The sequence below is a fragment of the Mytilus trossulus genome, chromosome 13 (genome assembly GCF_036588685.1).
Source record: "Mytilus trossulus isolate FHL-02 chromosome 13, PNRI_Mtr1.1.1.hap1, whole genome shotgun sequence".
Classification (NCBI taxonomy): domain Eukaryota; kingdom Metazoa; phylum Mollusca; class Bivalvia; order Mytilida; family Mytilidae; genus Mytilus; species Mytilus trossulus.
This window is the reverse complement of record NC_086385.1, coordinates 27,414,706-27,430,678: the sequence shown is the minus strand read 5'-3', so window position 1 is coordinate 27,430,678 and position 15,973 is coordinate 27,414,706. Positions and strand designations below refer to the sequence as shown.

Sequence of the window (15,973 nt, the reverse complement as noted above, 5' to 3'; positions counted from 1 at the left end):
TTTCACCATTATTTAATATAGTTGTTTCATTAGTTAATATGGTTTTAACATTACTTTATGCGTGTGTGACTTAAAGTTATGTAGTTGTTTCATCACATGATGTGGTTTTGTTATTTCGTAAGGATGCTTTGTCTATTCTTTATATGGTTAACTTTGCGTAATGATGTTTGTAAATTTGACGATTTTGCACTACTGGATGTGTTTGTTTCATTATTTGATGTGGTCTTGACCTTCTTTGATATGGTCCTGTCATTCTTTGATGTAGTTATCTCATTACTTGATGAAGTAAAACCACGTCCCAAATTCGGAAAATCCTGTTTTGTCTTTAGATAGATTTCCATGTTGTATGTGCCTTATAGATACATAAACCAAAAGAGCTGTGCCTACTTGAAACACAGAAATTTAACATAAAAACCAATCGGGCAATCGCTTAGTGGTGTATTTCTAAAATATGCTTTGGTAAGTTAGATTTACAATAGCCTTCACTTCTACATAACGTTTGTATGTAACGTTTGTTAAATTTAGTTAAGAGAGGAAAAAATATGTTAAGGATAATATTATAGGATTGGACTTTCAGTAAAGTTAACATTTTTATTCATAGAATATGATTACAAAGCATTGTACAATAAATCTTGTTAAAATCTTAAAGTGAGCTACCATTTAATCGTTGATAAGGAGTGATAATGAAATTTGTTTAAAAAGAGTCAAGACAGAAGATTTGAGTATAAAAAGTAGGATGAGTCACTTCGGAAAACAATCAGGACTCGTATAAGAATATTAAGTTTTCCTGTCACAACGTCCGGTCAGTTTCATTTTAAAGTAATGGCGGCCGTAAAGTTTTTTAATTATTATTAAACTTCACCAATTGGAACTGTTAATTGAATTGAATCCGTGTAAGCATGAACCCTCTAGCAAGGAAGTTATGATAGAAAACTCAGTAACTATCTTATCATATACACTCCTTATGTAGCATACCAATTCCGAAAAATTGTAGTTGTGCTTCACCAGTTCAAATGATTGAAGGTGTTAACAATTTTTCATTTTATATATAGTTTCAATTTTGAATTTGCCTAAAAGTTCGGTATTTTGGTTTTACCTTTTTCTTGTCATGGCACTAAGAAATATAAGTTATAATAACATGAATAAGTACGTATGTTGTTGACATTATTAACATTCTTTAAATTGCATGCTTATATTCGTGATTTCGGATCTGTTTAAAGTTTTGATATTTCTGCCCTAAATATGTACCACTTTAATTTTGGATCCTCAATGCTCTTTAACTTGGTACTTTTTTGGCTTTATAAATATTTTGATATGAGCGTCACTGATGAGTCGTATGTAGACGTACCGCGCGTTTGGCGTACTAAATTATAATTCTGGTACCTTTGATAACCATTCACGTAAGAATCTTATTTTTAAAGTAAAAATCCACACACCTGATTAAATGGGAATTAAAAAAAGTTGGAATGCAATGATCATGAAGATATATGTTCAAACTCTTTAAGATATGTTTTAATTAACAATTAGCAAAACCACTATGTAAATTAAACATTGATACTTAAACTGATATGGGTTAAGTTGTTCCAATATACGTTATGATGGTACAAAAATGTAGGGTACTTAATCTCTAACAAAAGGGATGGTACTTAATATTCTTAATTATGATAAACATGACATTTCAATCAGTTAAATTGCGGTCTGGCGCTGGTGTTTCAGTTACCTTTCTGAAGTTATGTATCATTGTCATCGGACACTGATTTCTTTTAAACGGAGTTTTACTGTGCAACTTGCTATATGTTTTCCTTGCTCTACATTGACTAAATAAATAATGGAAGTTGACATCTCACACTTTACAAAAGCTTTGATTTTAGATTATTTCCAACCAGGTGATCAACATAAATAAATCTAAATAAAGATATACTAGTAATTTGTTACGGACCCAAATGTTATTGTCAGTTGGAACACAATGTTATACATAGTACATACTGGTTGTCCCAGTAGTAATCCGACGACCTTCTAAAATTGGCGAAACCGATACTGCATGAATTGAACGGCCCTAAACCCATGCCGAATGTCCGCCTCGCTGAGGCGGGTTAAGTCGTTTCGCGACTCATATAATTTCCAGCCGTAACAATAAAATTGAGAGAGCTACGACTCTGTAAAAACAATATAAAAATTCTAGACAAGATTATCTTTGAACGATTTAAACAAGACCTCCAATGACCTTATTCATGTTCAAGCCAACAGCAGAAAACAAATGAGATTAAATCACAAACAACTTCCACTGAATTAATGGTTCCTCAACATAGATGGTCACGCTTTGTATGTCGCATGTTGAACATATTAGATGACGTCAAAATGCACACAATAGACTGCTAGGTAGCTGCTTCAAAGGTAATAGCACGACGTACAAACAATTATTTCACAAAGTAAGAGGGATTTGAAGATACAAAATATCAAATAACGGACAATATTATAATTATATAAAGAAAGAAAAAAATGCTATAAAAAAGGTGATGAAAAACAATTGAATTGCACCAACTCTCTCCTCATGTCCCTTTTCAAGACATGCATACTATAGATGTTTTGCTTATAATTAGAAGACTCACACTTCTTATGATATGGTGCTAGAACACAGAATTGAATTGATGATTTAAGAAGAAATAAATCTTTCCTGTCATATAATTTGAAATGATAAGGCATCATATTTGTCGGCTCTTTTGAACCAAACTTTATTAAATATGCAAAGTTGACAAGATTTCTCAAAATGTATAATGCACAGTGTATTTGAAATCAAGAAATGCAAATTGTTATTGATTGACATAAGTATTCTGAAACTATGTTTTGCATGCTGTAAACCAGATCACATATGTCTTTCTGTTGTTATATATCCTAAGTCACAATAAGCATCATGTGTATCTACGTCAAATGACAATCAGTGTCATCAGTTATGACATATTAATCATGTTAACGACGGCGTCGAATCATCATTTGTGTCCTCTTAAGGGAATAGTTGTAACCTTTCCAAGTGAACCACTCAATACCATCTGCATATGACTTGTGCGAACCATTAAGATACAGTCCATTCAAGTTAGATCGATGACAGTTGCCGTACCACCAGCCACCTTTATACAGATCTACACAATTGCTCGAACTGTCCTTATCTAGCGTTGAAAAAGGCTGACTTTTGTGATGGGTTGTGTCCAACGAATCTCCTATAAAAGACGAAAAATATCGCATATGAATTGTCTATATTTTGGTACATAATTACAATTATACGTTCGATATATATCATTGATGTAAATTGTTGCATACGCCTGAATTATACTTTTTTATTAGAGCTGTGTCCTTTTGATCCCTCCGCCACTTTGTTCCCTAAAGAAGGTAACATAGAACGTGTTTTCTAACTTGTTTCTGGTAATCAAGTTTTCAGTATTAAATGTATGTGATATTAAATGATTGATGGTAATCACATGGTTACTTATTTTATCAATGATGAAAACCAACATCATTAAATACTGATCAGTCTGCAGTTGATGAGCATGGAGAGTAGTTTCAGATCCATTGTATATAATATTTGTATACATAATACATTTACATAGCTGGAATTTTAATTAGCCATATTACCTTCATCATGTTCATTTAAACAAAATTTGTCAAAATAAGCGGGATAACATTCTTGATTTAATGTTTTATATTTGAAATTTATTTTAAATGACTATAATTTTTTATAATCACAGCATGATACATTGGACTCTGAAGAGATTGTTTGACATAAAGGCAAATAATCTATAACTTCAAACTGTGTTGCTGGCTCCGATAAGAGGTGCCAGAATAATCCCTATTTATAGAATATAATATTTTTAAAACAACAGCATATTTATTTTTGGTATCTCAGGTATAAAGTTTAATCAAAATCCTGTCATTGCCTGTGCTCTATTAATCTACTTTTTCTAAACATTAAGTCGCCAATTATCAAAATTGACAATAATTTGTATGCCCCACCTATGATAGTAGAGGGACATTATGTTTTCTGGTCTGTGCGTCCGTTCGTCCGTTCGTTCGTTCGTTCGTCTGTCCCGCTTCATGTTAAAGTTTTTAATCAAGGTAGTTTTTTATGAAGCTGGAGTCCAATCAACTTGAAACTTAGTACATATGTTCCTAATTATATGATATTTCTAATTGTAAAACTAAATTAGACTTTTGACCCCAATTTCACGGTCCACTAAACATAGAAAATGGAAGTGCCAGATTTAGGTTTAAAGTTTTTGATCAAAGTTGTTTTTGATGAAGTTGAAGTCAAATCAACTTGAAACTAAGTACACATGATATGATATTTCTAATTTTAATTCCAAATTAGATTGTTTACCCAATTTCACGGTCCAGTGAACATGGAAAATGATAGTGCAAGTGGGGCATCCGTGTAGTTTTGACACATGTTTGTTATATCTTTTATATTGCGTGTGCTGGCTTAATAACTGAAAACATTTATGTCTCAGAATTGATGTATTTTTACATGAAAGAAAAGGCATTACGTTGAAAGTTGCACAAGTTAGTGTTATCATAGATATTATATAGAGGGCCAATAGTTTCGTTATGTTAGATAATTCAATTACGGCATTACGGCCAGTGCTTATTGTACCGCTGGATGAATAATTTAAGGCAATGACGAGCTTTATATAATGTACCGAATAATTAACGTAAAAAAAATATGCGTCACAGCAACAAACGACAACGAATGAATTTGGGCTCCTGATTTATGACGGGGACAGGCCCATAAATACATTGACATATATATATAAAAAATAATATTAAATTCTTTTTTTAATTTACTGATCACAAGATCAATATTCATGCCAATAAACCCAATATTTAAAGGTCAAATTACAGTCTTATATCAATAACCTTTGATAATACGTTTATTTAAAGAATCCATTAGCTGACCAAGTTTATTTCAACACCAAATCTATGGAAGAATTTAGTAAATGTTTTAAATAATATGTGGTAACGAAATCCTTGACTTAACAATTTAAAAGTTAAACATTGATTACTTTCGTTAAAATCAAAAATGTCACGGGCATAGAAAATAAGTTGTGAAATATAAACATCGTAAGATGGTACCAAAGTTACACTACCATCCAAAAAAAGGAAAGTTAACAGTGATGAACGGAAAACTCGTCCCTTTTATCGTAAATTTTAGTGTGGAGTTTCCCGTGTAAAGCTGAAATATTGAATTACATATAGAAAAGGACAGTCATCAGAGTTTACATTTGATTTATTTTAGGTAAGTTCTTTTTGGTAAATTTCGGCAGGATGTTTGGAAAATTATAAATTATTCAACGAAAAAAAAATATCATGATAAAAAGTAAGTATTGTTGAAATGCAATTGAGACGGATCTTTACTTTAGCATGTTCAAAATATGCCTGAAGAATTGGTTCTTTTCGAAATTCCCGCACGCGTATTTGAAATAGGCCTGCAGAATTTGTCTGGTCTGTAATTTTAAATACCCCTTCTCTAAAGAATAGTAAAATGTGATGTTGCAATATAATCAAGGAATCCCTTAATTTCTTCCTAACCCAAATTAATGTTATAACTGCCTGGTTTCTTAATCATTACAATAGACTAAACACAAGTTACAGACCTGCGTTTCCGCTGTAATTTCCGATGTTCAAAGTGAATTTAGACTGTACGTCTCCTACATAAAACGTCTTGTATCTCGCATATCTCGTTTCTCCTGCAAAATCCTCCATTAGTATGTACAGTTCATATTCATCTTTTGTGGTCATTTCATGGATTCTTGAATTACCTAAGGGTTATAGGATGATAGATAGGTTAAATCTTATTAGGTCAGAAGTGTCATAGCGTTACAATAGTTCCAAAATGTAGTAAGTAACAAATTTTACAATAATTTTTAAATTTTACACACAACTAAACTTGGTTATTTGTTCGTATTTAGGAATTTGATGAGACTGTTATTAAAGTGAGAGGGTTAGCGCTATAGAACCAGGTTTAATCCACCATTTTCTACATTTGAAAATGCCTGTACCAAGTCAGGAATATGACAGTTCTTGTCCATTCGTTTTTGATGCGTTTTGTTATTTGATTTTGCCATGTGATTATGGACTTTCCAAATTGATTTTCCTCTGAGTTCATGTTGGTTTATGGTAAAAAGTACATTTTTGAAGCACATCAACGATATTGCGAACTCATTCATTCTCTTAGATTTCTTTATAAACAGCATTTTTCTCTGAAACTTCAATATACCCTGAAAACATATAAATGTATTGAAGATGTCAATGTCCTAAAAATGAGAATTTTAATTTTTAATTTTTTTAAAAACAATTATTTATATTGAAAGCGAATGGCACACAAATTAAAAGTTTTTACTAATATGACTGACCTATGATTTTTATAAGGAAACAGGGCAGTCTATTTTACTATTTGATATAACGCACGATAAATACTGGCTTACCTAACCAGAATTCCCCTGTCAAGTCACCAAACCCGTTTTTATAATCTGTCCAGTTTCTGAAGAAGTCAACACTTCCATCCTGCCTTTTCTGGAAAACCTGAAATCCAAATTAAACAGTTATTATATGAATATGTCGTGAGGTACTAAATAGTCTGAAATATAATCATTGTCAGTTTATTTAAAATGTCTTGTGTTTATGTATTTTAACAGTAATTGTATGTAATTGAAAAGTGAGTTCATCCTTTTTTTGGAAGAATTGAGAAAAGAGATACGTTTAAGTGGTATAATGTAGTTTTATCGTTTATAGTTGTTACTTTTATTTTCTGTGTGTATGTGAAAGTACAGATAATTAATCACCCAGTTCATTTTTGTATGATTTCAGTTTAAATCAACAATGTACACGATTTTTTTTTATTTTTGTTTTACAGTTTTATTACGTAGAAATACCGACATAGCTAAGTACATGTACATGTACTACAATTATTTTTTTTAATATTCTTGTAGGTGTTATAAAATACATCAAACAAAATAGTACCAAACTTTCACTCGATTTGTATCCAATTTTTAGAAATTTACACGTGACGGCACTTTTTAGCATTGATAAAGACATTGACGGACAGTTCGTAGTTCTGTAGTGCTATTTTCATGTGCAGTTGATCATTAACGAATTCGTTCTAATTCTGTGGTTAGCATATCGTAATGTACGTATTATTGTATTGTTTAGATTAATATGTATCTGTCCTGAATTGTCTTGTATCTTAATTGTACTGTATTCCTGTCATATATCAATTAAGTTGTATAGTAAATATTGTCATAAAAACAAGGGGTTTTACTAGCCACAAAATATTGTTCAACCCACCATCTTTCGTAAAATATTCTGTACGCAAAGTAAAGAAAATGCCACTTGTAATCTTATAGTTTCTTTCTGTGTGTGTTGCATCATAGTTTGTTTTTGTTGCGCTCAAGTAAATTCAAAGATGGATAGAACTTTAAGTTGTCAGAATACAACTACAATTTTTATAAGAGCTAAGATATAATAAATGTAAAATACAGGTTTAACATTCATAAGATGATAAGCATGGCTATATCATACGCATTTTTTTATCCTGTTAATACATATTCCGTAATAAGTTTAATTCGGTACGTCACATTCAGAAAAAAGGATGCAGGACTGTAGTATCGACAATTTTAACATATCCGCTGTCATCAGTAAACGGCTTTTTCATAACTGTTCAATTTGTAAATTATAATTAAATGTACTTGAAATCAACCTTACCAACCAACCCCCGCCTGCGGTCGTCATGTCACAGTATGTTTCAAATCCACGGATATTTGATGGATATATTTTGTATATACCACTTGTTGACTCTCTGACATCTTCGCAATCTCTAGGATATTTTTCTGTATAATAAAATGGTGTATGCTGTTGAAATGTTATAAATATCAATGTTTAGTATAAGTATTAGTATAAGATGATCTTCATGTTATTTTCTATTTACTTTAACGGAAATATAAACAACTGTAATAAAAGTAGTACAAACAGGTTTAACTCCCTTTTTTCTTCGAACCAAGTATGTTATTGACATGAACTTTTGTTTTATTTTTCTTAAAGTTTGGTGTTTCTTCTTTACTTTTTACTGTGTTATGTATGTGTGATAACATTACGTTATGTACATGCATCTGCAGTACCATTAAGGTAACACGATACCGAATCGCATATCTCCCGATTTTCAAACTTTTTGGCATACGCGTTCTTTGCACCGAGTTACATCGAAATATGAAATAAAAAATGGGGGTCACCATTTTTGTTTTCTTGGTATTTTCATTGGAAAACGTCGATTTGGGCGACAAATTTACTTAGGTATATAGGGGAAATGCCAGTTTTTCGGCTAACCTTTTTAGATTTTCCAATGGATGGCTATGTTCTTATATACGGATAACAACAAAAAACTAACATAATATTCAGAATTACAAACTGAATTCATACATGTATAGAAAATCATATGTCACCATCCTTGTTTTTGAAATAAATGGCTTCAAAATTGATTGATACCCTTAGAATTAGACCGAAAACGTGTGACGTTGAATACAGAATGTAACGTTATTCTCCTCAAAGATATGAAAAATGGAAAGCACAAAATGTGTCGGGATCTGAAGGGTGTTTATTTTATTTTCGTTTCCCCTGTCACAGTGTCATGTTTCCGTAAATTTCCTAGTTATATGAGATTCTACTGATATAATTTATTTCGTCCTGCACATAGAAATTTCTCTAACATGAATTCAACATTAATCTCGTCTGATTTTTACACTTTTTACGTGTGATTCATTTGAATTACTGAGTTTTAAACTCCATTCTTTATGACAATGTTGGTGTCATTGCTTTATCCATGCAGAAAAATAGTACTTTAAAAATTGAATTCAGTTAACAGTGATATAATTGCTCTGTTTTTAATGGTTGTTTAACGTTCAGTGGCAAATAGTTCATGCATGATAAATAAAATAACAAAACTCAAAGAAAAATTCAAAACTTTTATTCTTGAATTGCTACGTACATTTGTACTTAAGAATTGAATGCTTCTTTTTGTAAATTTATTGGGGTGTAAAAGCGTTGACCGAAGTACATTTTGTATGAAGCGCGGAAGCGCTTCATTCTAAAAATGTACGCACGGTCAATGCTTTTACAACCCTATAAAGTTACAAAAAGAAGCATTCAATACTTATAATTACATTTTTAAGCTAGGATTATAAAAACACGATTTTCATGAAGTTTAATTTTTAAATTCACCTGTGCACTTTATTGTGGGACCTCGTGTCATTATGAATGAAATGTTATTGTCTCATGCAATTGCTTACGGAATAACAAGTGATGTGCAATTAGCCAATCAGAATAACGTTTTATAATGAAACATACATCTAATGTAATTATATTAGTATAGTGTACTTTGCGTGGTGTAAATGTGTGAGTTGCTTGCTCAGCAAGTCGGACAAACATTGCAAACTGTATGCAAAATTTCACTATTAGTTCAACAGTCTGTCATTTGTGGAAAATTATTTTATAAAACAAATCTTGAAATCATATATGCATTCGTTGTAAGAAAAACAAACTGCGAAACATAAAAGCTCAAGCTTGACATTCCACATGTAGGAGATGTTACCGGAGTCTGTACTCTGCGGGCCTTTATAATTTATCAAAATGCCTAATCAAGCAACCTGTTTGAAATGTAGGATTGATTGCTGGTAACTTTACGTCTAGTGGCAAATATTTAATGCATGTTCAAGACGCAGTAAACAATAAATAATCGTTCCGCACAACCAAATGGACGCCTCACTTTGGAAGCATTTTACTGCCGGTCGGAAGAAGACCAAGTGACCATAGTTTTATCCCTATTCACCCTAGGCCTTGGGGTGTAAATTGTAGGATATAAACAAAATATAAAATTATATGCAATATACATTGTCAGAATTATAAAAGGTTTTTGCACTCGCTACAAAAACATGTGGAAAGCTCGGCGAGTCTCGCTTTCCATCGTGTTTCTAAATCTCATGCTAATACATTTTATACTAGTATTACAAAATGCATAGTTCTTTTTTACATGTATATAGATCTACATGGAAAATGCATGCTTGTTCTAAAAACTCCTTTTAATACTGTAAAACTCCTCGGGCTTTTCCCGACGATAAGGCAGCAACCATTTGAGGGGGGGGGGCTATGGATTTGTTTTTGAAAAAAAAGTTCGTTTCCAGTTTTTGGAGAAAAAAAATATTTGTTTTTGACCCTGAGAAAAAACAAAGTGTTTGTTTCACCCTGAGCTGCAACTATATGTGATGCTAACATTGAAAGAAATAAAAATGTTTTCGACTTGCTGCCCCTAAGTATTTGAGCAATATGTCCCTCAGGGCCTAAAAAGGCAACTATGTTAATTCTCGTTCAGTCGTGTTGTCTCCGAACTTGTACATGTACATTATTTCCACCTCAAATCACACCAAAAAAAAACCAAACACCAAATACTCATGCAAGCGTAATTAACACGAAAATAAAATGTAAAGGATTTCAAGATCTAGCTATTTCAGTCTCTTTTTTCCGTTTGAATAATAATTAGTCAGTCTAACGAAACCAGTCTGACTAAAGCCAGTCCCGACTATCAACTTGCGTTTATAGGCGCAAGTGGCAACTTGGGGATGGCTTTAATTAGACTGTAACGGGACCTGCTTTTTTCATTTTATTTTTGTCGAATTAAGTTACCATGTATTTTTCAGCCTACGTTAACTTTTTCAGGCTTCATTCCGATGTTGCTGTCTATCCCGCGTAGAGTTGGTCTATAGGATTATAAATCTAGCACTTTATTTTCAAAATATTTCCGAAGCTATATCTGATATACTCTGTACAGAACAATGAATTTCAGAGACTTTTTATACTGGAACATAGAGAAAGATATTCGGCAAAATAACCAAGTAAACCACTTTCTTAACATTCCATACAAACACATTTTTTTTGTATGAGATGCAAAGTCTGCTTGTATTGTGCATTATCGCCTAATTCTATCCGTATTCTCATCCAGATAAATTTCCTTTTTCCAGTTTGCCCGAGCGGTATTTTTGACGACAATTTTAACAAAAATAATAGATGTACCTACAATTCCCCGTGTTTTTTACACATCATCCTAAGTTTCTATAGATTAGATTGCTACTTTCAAAACAAAATTTCATGGGAATAAGGCGTTCATCATGAAAAAGTATTTATTGCAAACATATACCAAGAGTAAAGACTTTTGATAAACATGATAAAGCTCAGTCTATTATATGAAGATAAATCGTTCAGATGCTTAAAATTTAAAGAAACAGAATATTTAAAAGTAAAGTAATACAATTTTAAAGATTAAAAATAAGCAATAACAAAAAAAGTTATTAACATTTTCTTCATCGGTCAGGTCATAAGTCTGGGCAGAGTCGATGTTGGTAAGGTCAAGTTTTCTAACTCTTTTAAAACTATTATTTTTCAAAAAATGATCCGTTTCTTATATATCTATATTTTATGTCAGAATCTTCCTTGACATCATATTTGAAGTCGATCCTTAAAAGAAAAAAAAGTTATAAACAATTGACAACGGTTAGGACATTAGTCACGGGAAAGATGAAGATGGTCAGGTCAAGTTATCTGTTTTTTCTTGGTTTATTGTATTAAATGTTTTAATCTGTCATGGTATTGAGTTTGTCTATCCTGTTAAAAATCGCTGGTTCATAGAAGTTTCAAAGTCAATTTGGTCAGGTCAAGTTTTCTAACTCTTATAAATATGTTTTTTCCCTTTTTTCCTTTTATTTATTAAATATAAGTTCTCATCTTGCTTGGTTCCAAATTTCAAGTTCATACTTCCAATAATGAAAAAAGTATTTAGCATTTTCCTTTCTGTCAGGACATTGTCAGGTTGTCAGGACATTAGTCAAACTCCGTACAGTAATCGTTTCCGTCCGGAACTATTTTCCTTTACTCCATCAAGTATCCAGAAAAAGTTACCATTAAAAATGTCACATAAATACCCACTATTTTTTTTATAATTTTATCACTTTGTGTCGTGGCGTAACGTCATTCGGTATCGTGTTACCTTAATCTGTCAAAGTTTAATTTGTAAGATCGATCGAACCTCGCACTTGGATGTTAAGTTAAATTTTTCTAGGATTGCCAGTTTTGTGTGTGCCTAGAAAAGAACCGTTGCCAATAAAAAATTAAGGACAAGAGGCACTCATTCGTCCCACTGCGATGCGGGAAACGAATTATAAAATAGTTGTTACTACTAAATATATAGTTGTAATGTGCAACACTTGTATTTAAAGCCAGTAAACCAAAATTTAATTTTCTCTGTAAACTTTCGTAGCGTATTAAGCGTATAAATCACTATAAAGTCGTGGAACTGTCATGGTGACTGTATATATATCCGTTGTCAATTTTGAAAATGTTCAAAACAATCGTGATGCGGTCGTGTTGAAATCAGGTCGTAGAAGTAGCGTAGCGAGAGCGCAGCAAGGTCGTAAATCGCAAAGTCACGGTTCCATCGTTGCAAGAGCATAGCTAAATCGCGAATCCAGTCGTAGAGATTGCGCTACGATCTCATAATGACGTTACTATGACCTCACTACGACCATAACGTTTTCCCTGGGAAACAACGACAATCTACTACGACTATAACACGTTTATACTACACTTAATCAAAACTATAGAACGATACCAGCACGCTTGTGACATCCTCATCACGCTCGTCTAACTATCTGACTACGTTCATACTACAACCATGTCGAGTTCTAGCCTTGTTCATTGTCATTATCACATGCAATGTATAAATTATTTCTAGCTGTTGTTAACAGTATTTCCCTAATTTCAAACAGCTTAAATATGTTTGAAACATCTGTATCTTTCTCACTAATCAATACATTATCGTCATATGATCTTGATAGATAAACAATGCGTTGTAATTCAGGATGGATTAGGTGGTCCAACATCCACACTGGATCAGGAGAACCCTATGACTCTCCCTCCACCCCTACCATAATGCAGACGAGTTCTGATAGATTTTTGTGGCATGCCTATGTAGTTTTCAAGAATTTCACGTATCAATGACCGTTAGAAGGAATGTAAAAGTATATATAAGGAACATGATGTTGAAGTTATTGTTGTGCGCGTATAGTTAGATTGCGGTATGCACAGATTTAGAATATTAGTTGTAAGAGTCATGATATAATCGTAGAAGAAGCGTCGTAAGATCGTGTTGCAATCGAATAAGTCGTGATACATTTATGGTCGTAATTATAACGTGATGAGCGAAGTTAGATCGTGATGATCGTAGTGTGGTCGCAGAATAAGCGTGGTGATAACGTGGTATAATCATCGGATCGTTCTAGAAGCGTAATGAGGACATCTTAGCATCTTAGCATCGTGAAAACAATGAAAATGACCGATCTTATGTATCCTTTGTATTCAATAAGATAGAAAAACAGTGGAATATTAAAATGGTTATTCAAAATGAGATTACTAAAAAATAACGTAAAAAGTTAATAGGAATGCCATGATGAAGTAAAACAACACATAAATCTTAAATAAAAATATAAATAGATGTTGATATAAAAATGAAGATCTGGCATGATTGCCGATGAGAATACTATATTTGCAAGTGACCAAATGATACAGAAAATCTAAAGCTATAGGTCACGACATGGCCTTCAACAATGACCAATGTTTGTTTATAAGGTGCGTATAGAGCAATTTATAGCAATAAATGCACATTTAATGTTATGGATATGTAATAAATAAAGTATTATAAAATACTAAATGCGTCTTACTCTGTTCTTCTTTTTGCATTTAACAACTTTCCAATTATTTGAAAGTTCCGGCTCATTAAGCATGTTAAGTTACATTTTGTGATGTCATTAAAGATTTTTTTCATTTAAAAGTCAGTAAGGTCATTACATTACGTTAGACAATGATAATTTGTTTTCAATTATGACGTCAGATAACGAAATATTCAACCAAGATGAATAACATACACTTTTTATAATATTGTTACATGATTGGTAACATTGATAATTCAATCAATTTAAAGAAAAACAGTTCTACAAAACCCTAAGTGACGTCATAGACAAGAGCACTAACAATATTTATAGTTACCTGTTTTAATTTTAGACAGTATATCCAATTTCAATTCGGAAAATTTTTCCATAACAGTCATTTTCATTGTTTTATTAATGTATGTCTTTGTTGCCTTATCCAGATTTTTTGTATCAAACTTTGCAACCAGTGGAACATCGTCGTTACTGATAAGTGGCATCTCAACCTCCGTATCTGGGTTTTCGGGTAAAACTGATCCATATCCAAGTCCAATACACAATATTAATAACAACATTATGTAAAATTACAAAAAGGATAAATAATTTAATTTAGTATATAGACAGAATCGTTTAAAATAATCTAACACAATTCAAAATTATCGCTAGTACCATTTGTCGAAGAACATTCTTTAGCAAAACGTGTTGCAGGGAAATGTATTTAACAATATGTGTTTCTGATGACAAGCGTTCGTTATATATATGCACTTTTCTACAGTACATGTTAAGATTCATTTTGGCAATAACAACAATTTATCAATTAGAGGACAATCAACCATATGCATAGAGAAAATTTTAAGTTGCTTCAGAAATCATAAACTATCTAATGTTTCTCTGGTTGAAAACAAATCGTTTTGAAATTACTATCGCAAAACGTTTTTCAGAGAAACATATTTAACAAACTGTTGGCAATAACAACAATTTATCAATTAGAAGACAATTAATCATATGTCTAGAGAAAATTTTAAGTTGCGTCAGATATTATAAACTATCGGAAATTTCTCTGGTTGAAAACAAATCGTTTTAAAATTACTTTCGCGAAACGTTTTTCATATTTAACAAACTGTTTTTATGAAGTGATTCAATTTGGCACTAATAACAATTTATCAATTAGAAGACAGTTAATTATCTATCTCAAGAAAGATACCGCCATATAAACTTTCTGATGTCTTACTGGGGAAAACAAATTGTGTATTCTTTATTTGTTTTTCAGATTGTCTTAAAAAATGTTGTTGAGTTTTTATTCTTCAAAAAGTAAAGTACAAACAGAGTACTGGAGTTTTGACTATCGGGATAATGATACCCTCAGGAAATTATTGTCTACAAAAGATATCAAAAAAGTATGATACATATACATTCGTTTGAATTATCCTTGGTACGAGTTTTTCGTTTCTGTGCGTGTTACATTTTACTGTTGTGTCGTCATTCTCTTATATTGCATGCGTTTCCCTCGGTTTTGGTTTTCGATCCAGATTTGGTTTTTTTTCTATCGATTTATGAATTTTGAACATCGGTATTATACTGTTGCCTTTTTTTCTCACATTAAACAACAGTATGCAAACTCACTCAATCTCACTCTTTATGTATTTTGTGGATCCGGTATTCTTTTCTAAACTATCATCGGGACACATTTGGGTTTATCATATGGACGCCACAGCTGTCTTATGTGGAACTCTGATATTACTTTATGTTGTTTTATCGTTATTTAATGAAATCTTGTCTTTACTTATATGGTTTTGACATTGCGTAATGATGTTTTAATATAACTCAATATGGAAAAGTCATTACTTAATGATATTTTGATATTACACGATATGGTTTCGTAATGACTTGATATATATAGTTTGTCATTTCTCAATATGGTTTTGTCATTACTCGATGTGGTTTCACCATTATTTAATATGCTTGTGTCATTAGTTAATGTAGGTTTAACATTACTTGATGTGTATGTGACTTAACGTTATGTAGTTGTTTTATCACATGATTTTGTTATTTCGTAATGATGATTTGTCTATTCATTACAAGGTTTTAACGTATTGATGTTTCGAAATTTGACGATTTTACACTACTGGATGTGTTTGTTTCATTATTTGACGTGGTCTTGACCTTCTTTGATGTGGTCCTGTCAT

At 31.9% G+C, this 15,973-nt stretch overlaps 1 protein-coding gene across 1 annotated transcript; it reads right to left on the bottom strand.

Annotated features, from left to right (window-relative positions):
• Nucleotides 1-2,705: 2,705 nt before the first annotated feature.
• LOC134693994 (fibrinogen C domain-containing protein 1-like) lies at nt 2,706-14,532 on the bottom strand. The gene is made up of 5 exons (XM_063554977.1): nt 14,128-14,532; nt 7,750-7,874; nt 6,474-6,570; nt 5,643-5,807; nt 2,706-3,215 (listed from the first exon to the last, which is right to left on the bottom strand). The coding sequence occupies exons 1-5, from the start codon at nt 14,360-14,362 to the stop codon at nt 2,968-2,970; spliced, it is 870 nt and encodes a 289-aa protein (XP_063411047.1). The 5' UTR covers nt 14,363-14,532; the 3' UTR covers nt 2,706-2,967.
• Nucleotides 14,533-15,973: the final 1,441 nt, after the last annotated feature.

Bases quoted from the DNA above. Each gene is read 5' to 3' on its own strand.
- LOC134693994 (XM_063554977.1), bottom strand. From the start codon at position 14,362: ATGTTGTTATTAATATTGTGTATTGGACTTGGATATGGATCAGTTTTA. The intron at 7,875-14,127 runs GTAACTATAAAT...TTTATTATACAG, and splicing joins ACTGTCTAAAATTAAAACAG to AAAAATATCCTAGAGATTGC. The intron at 5,808-6,473 runs GTAAGCCAGTAT...TATAACCCTTAG, and splicing joins GACAGGGGAATTCTGGTTAG to GTAATTCAAGAATCCATGAA.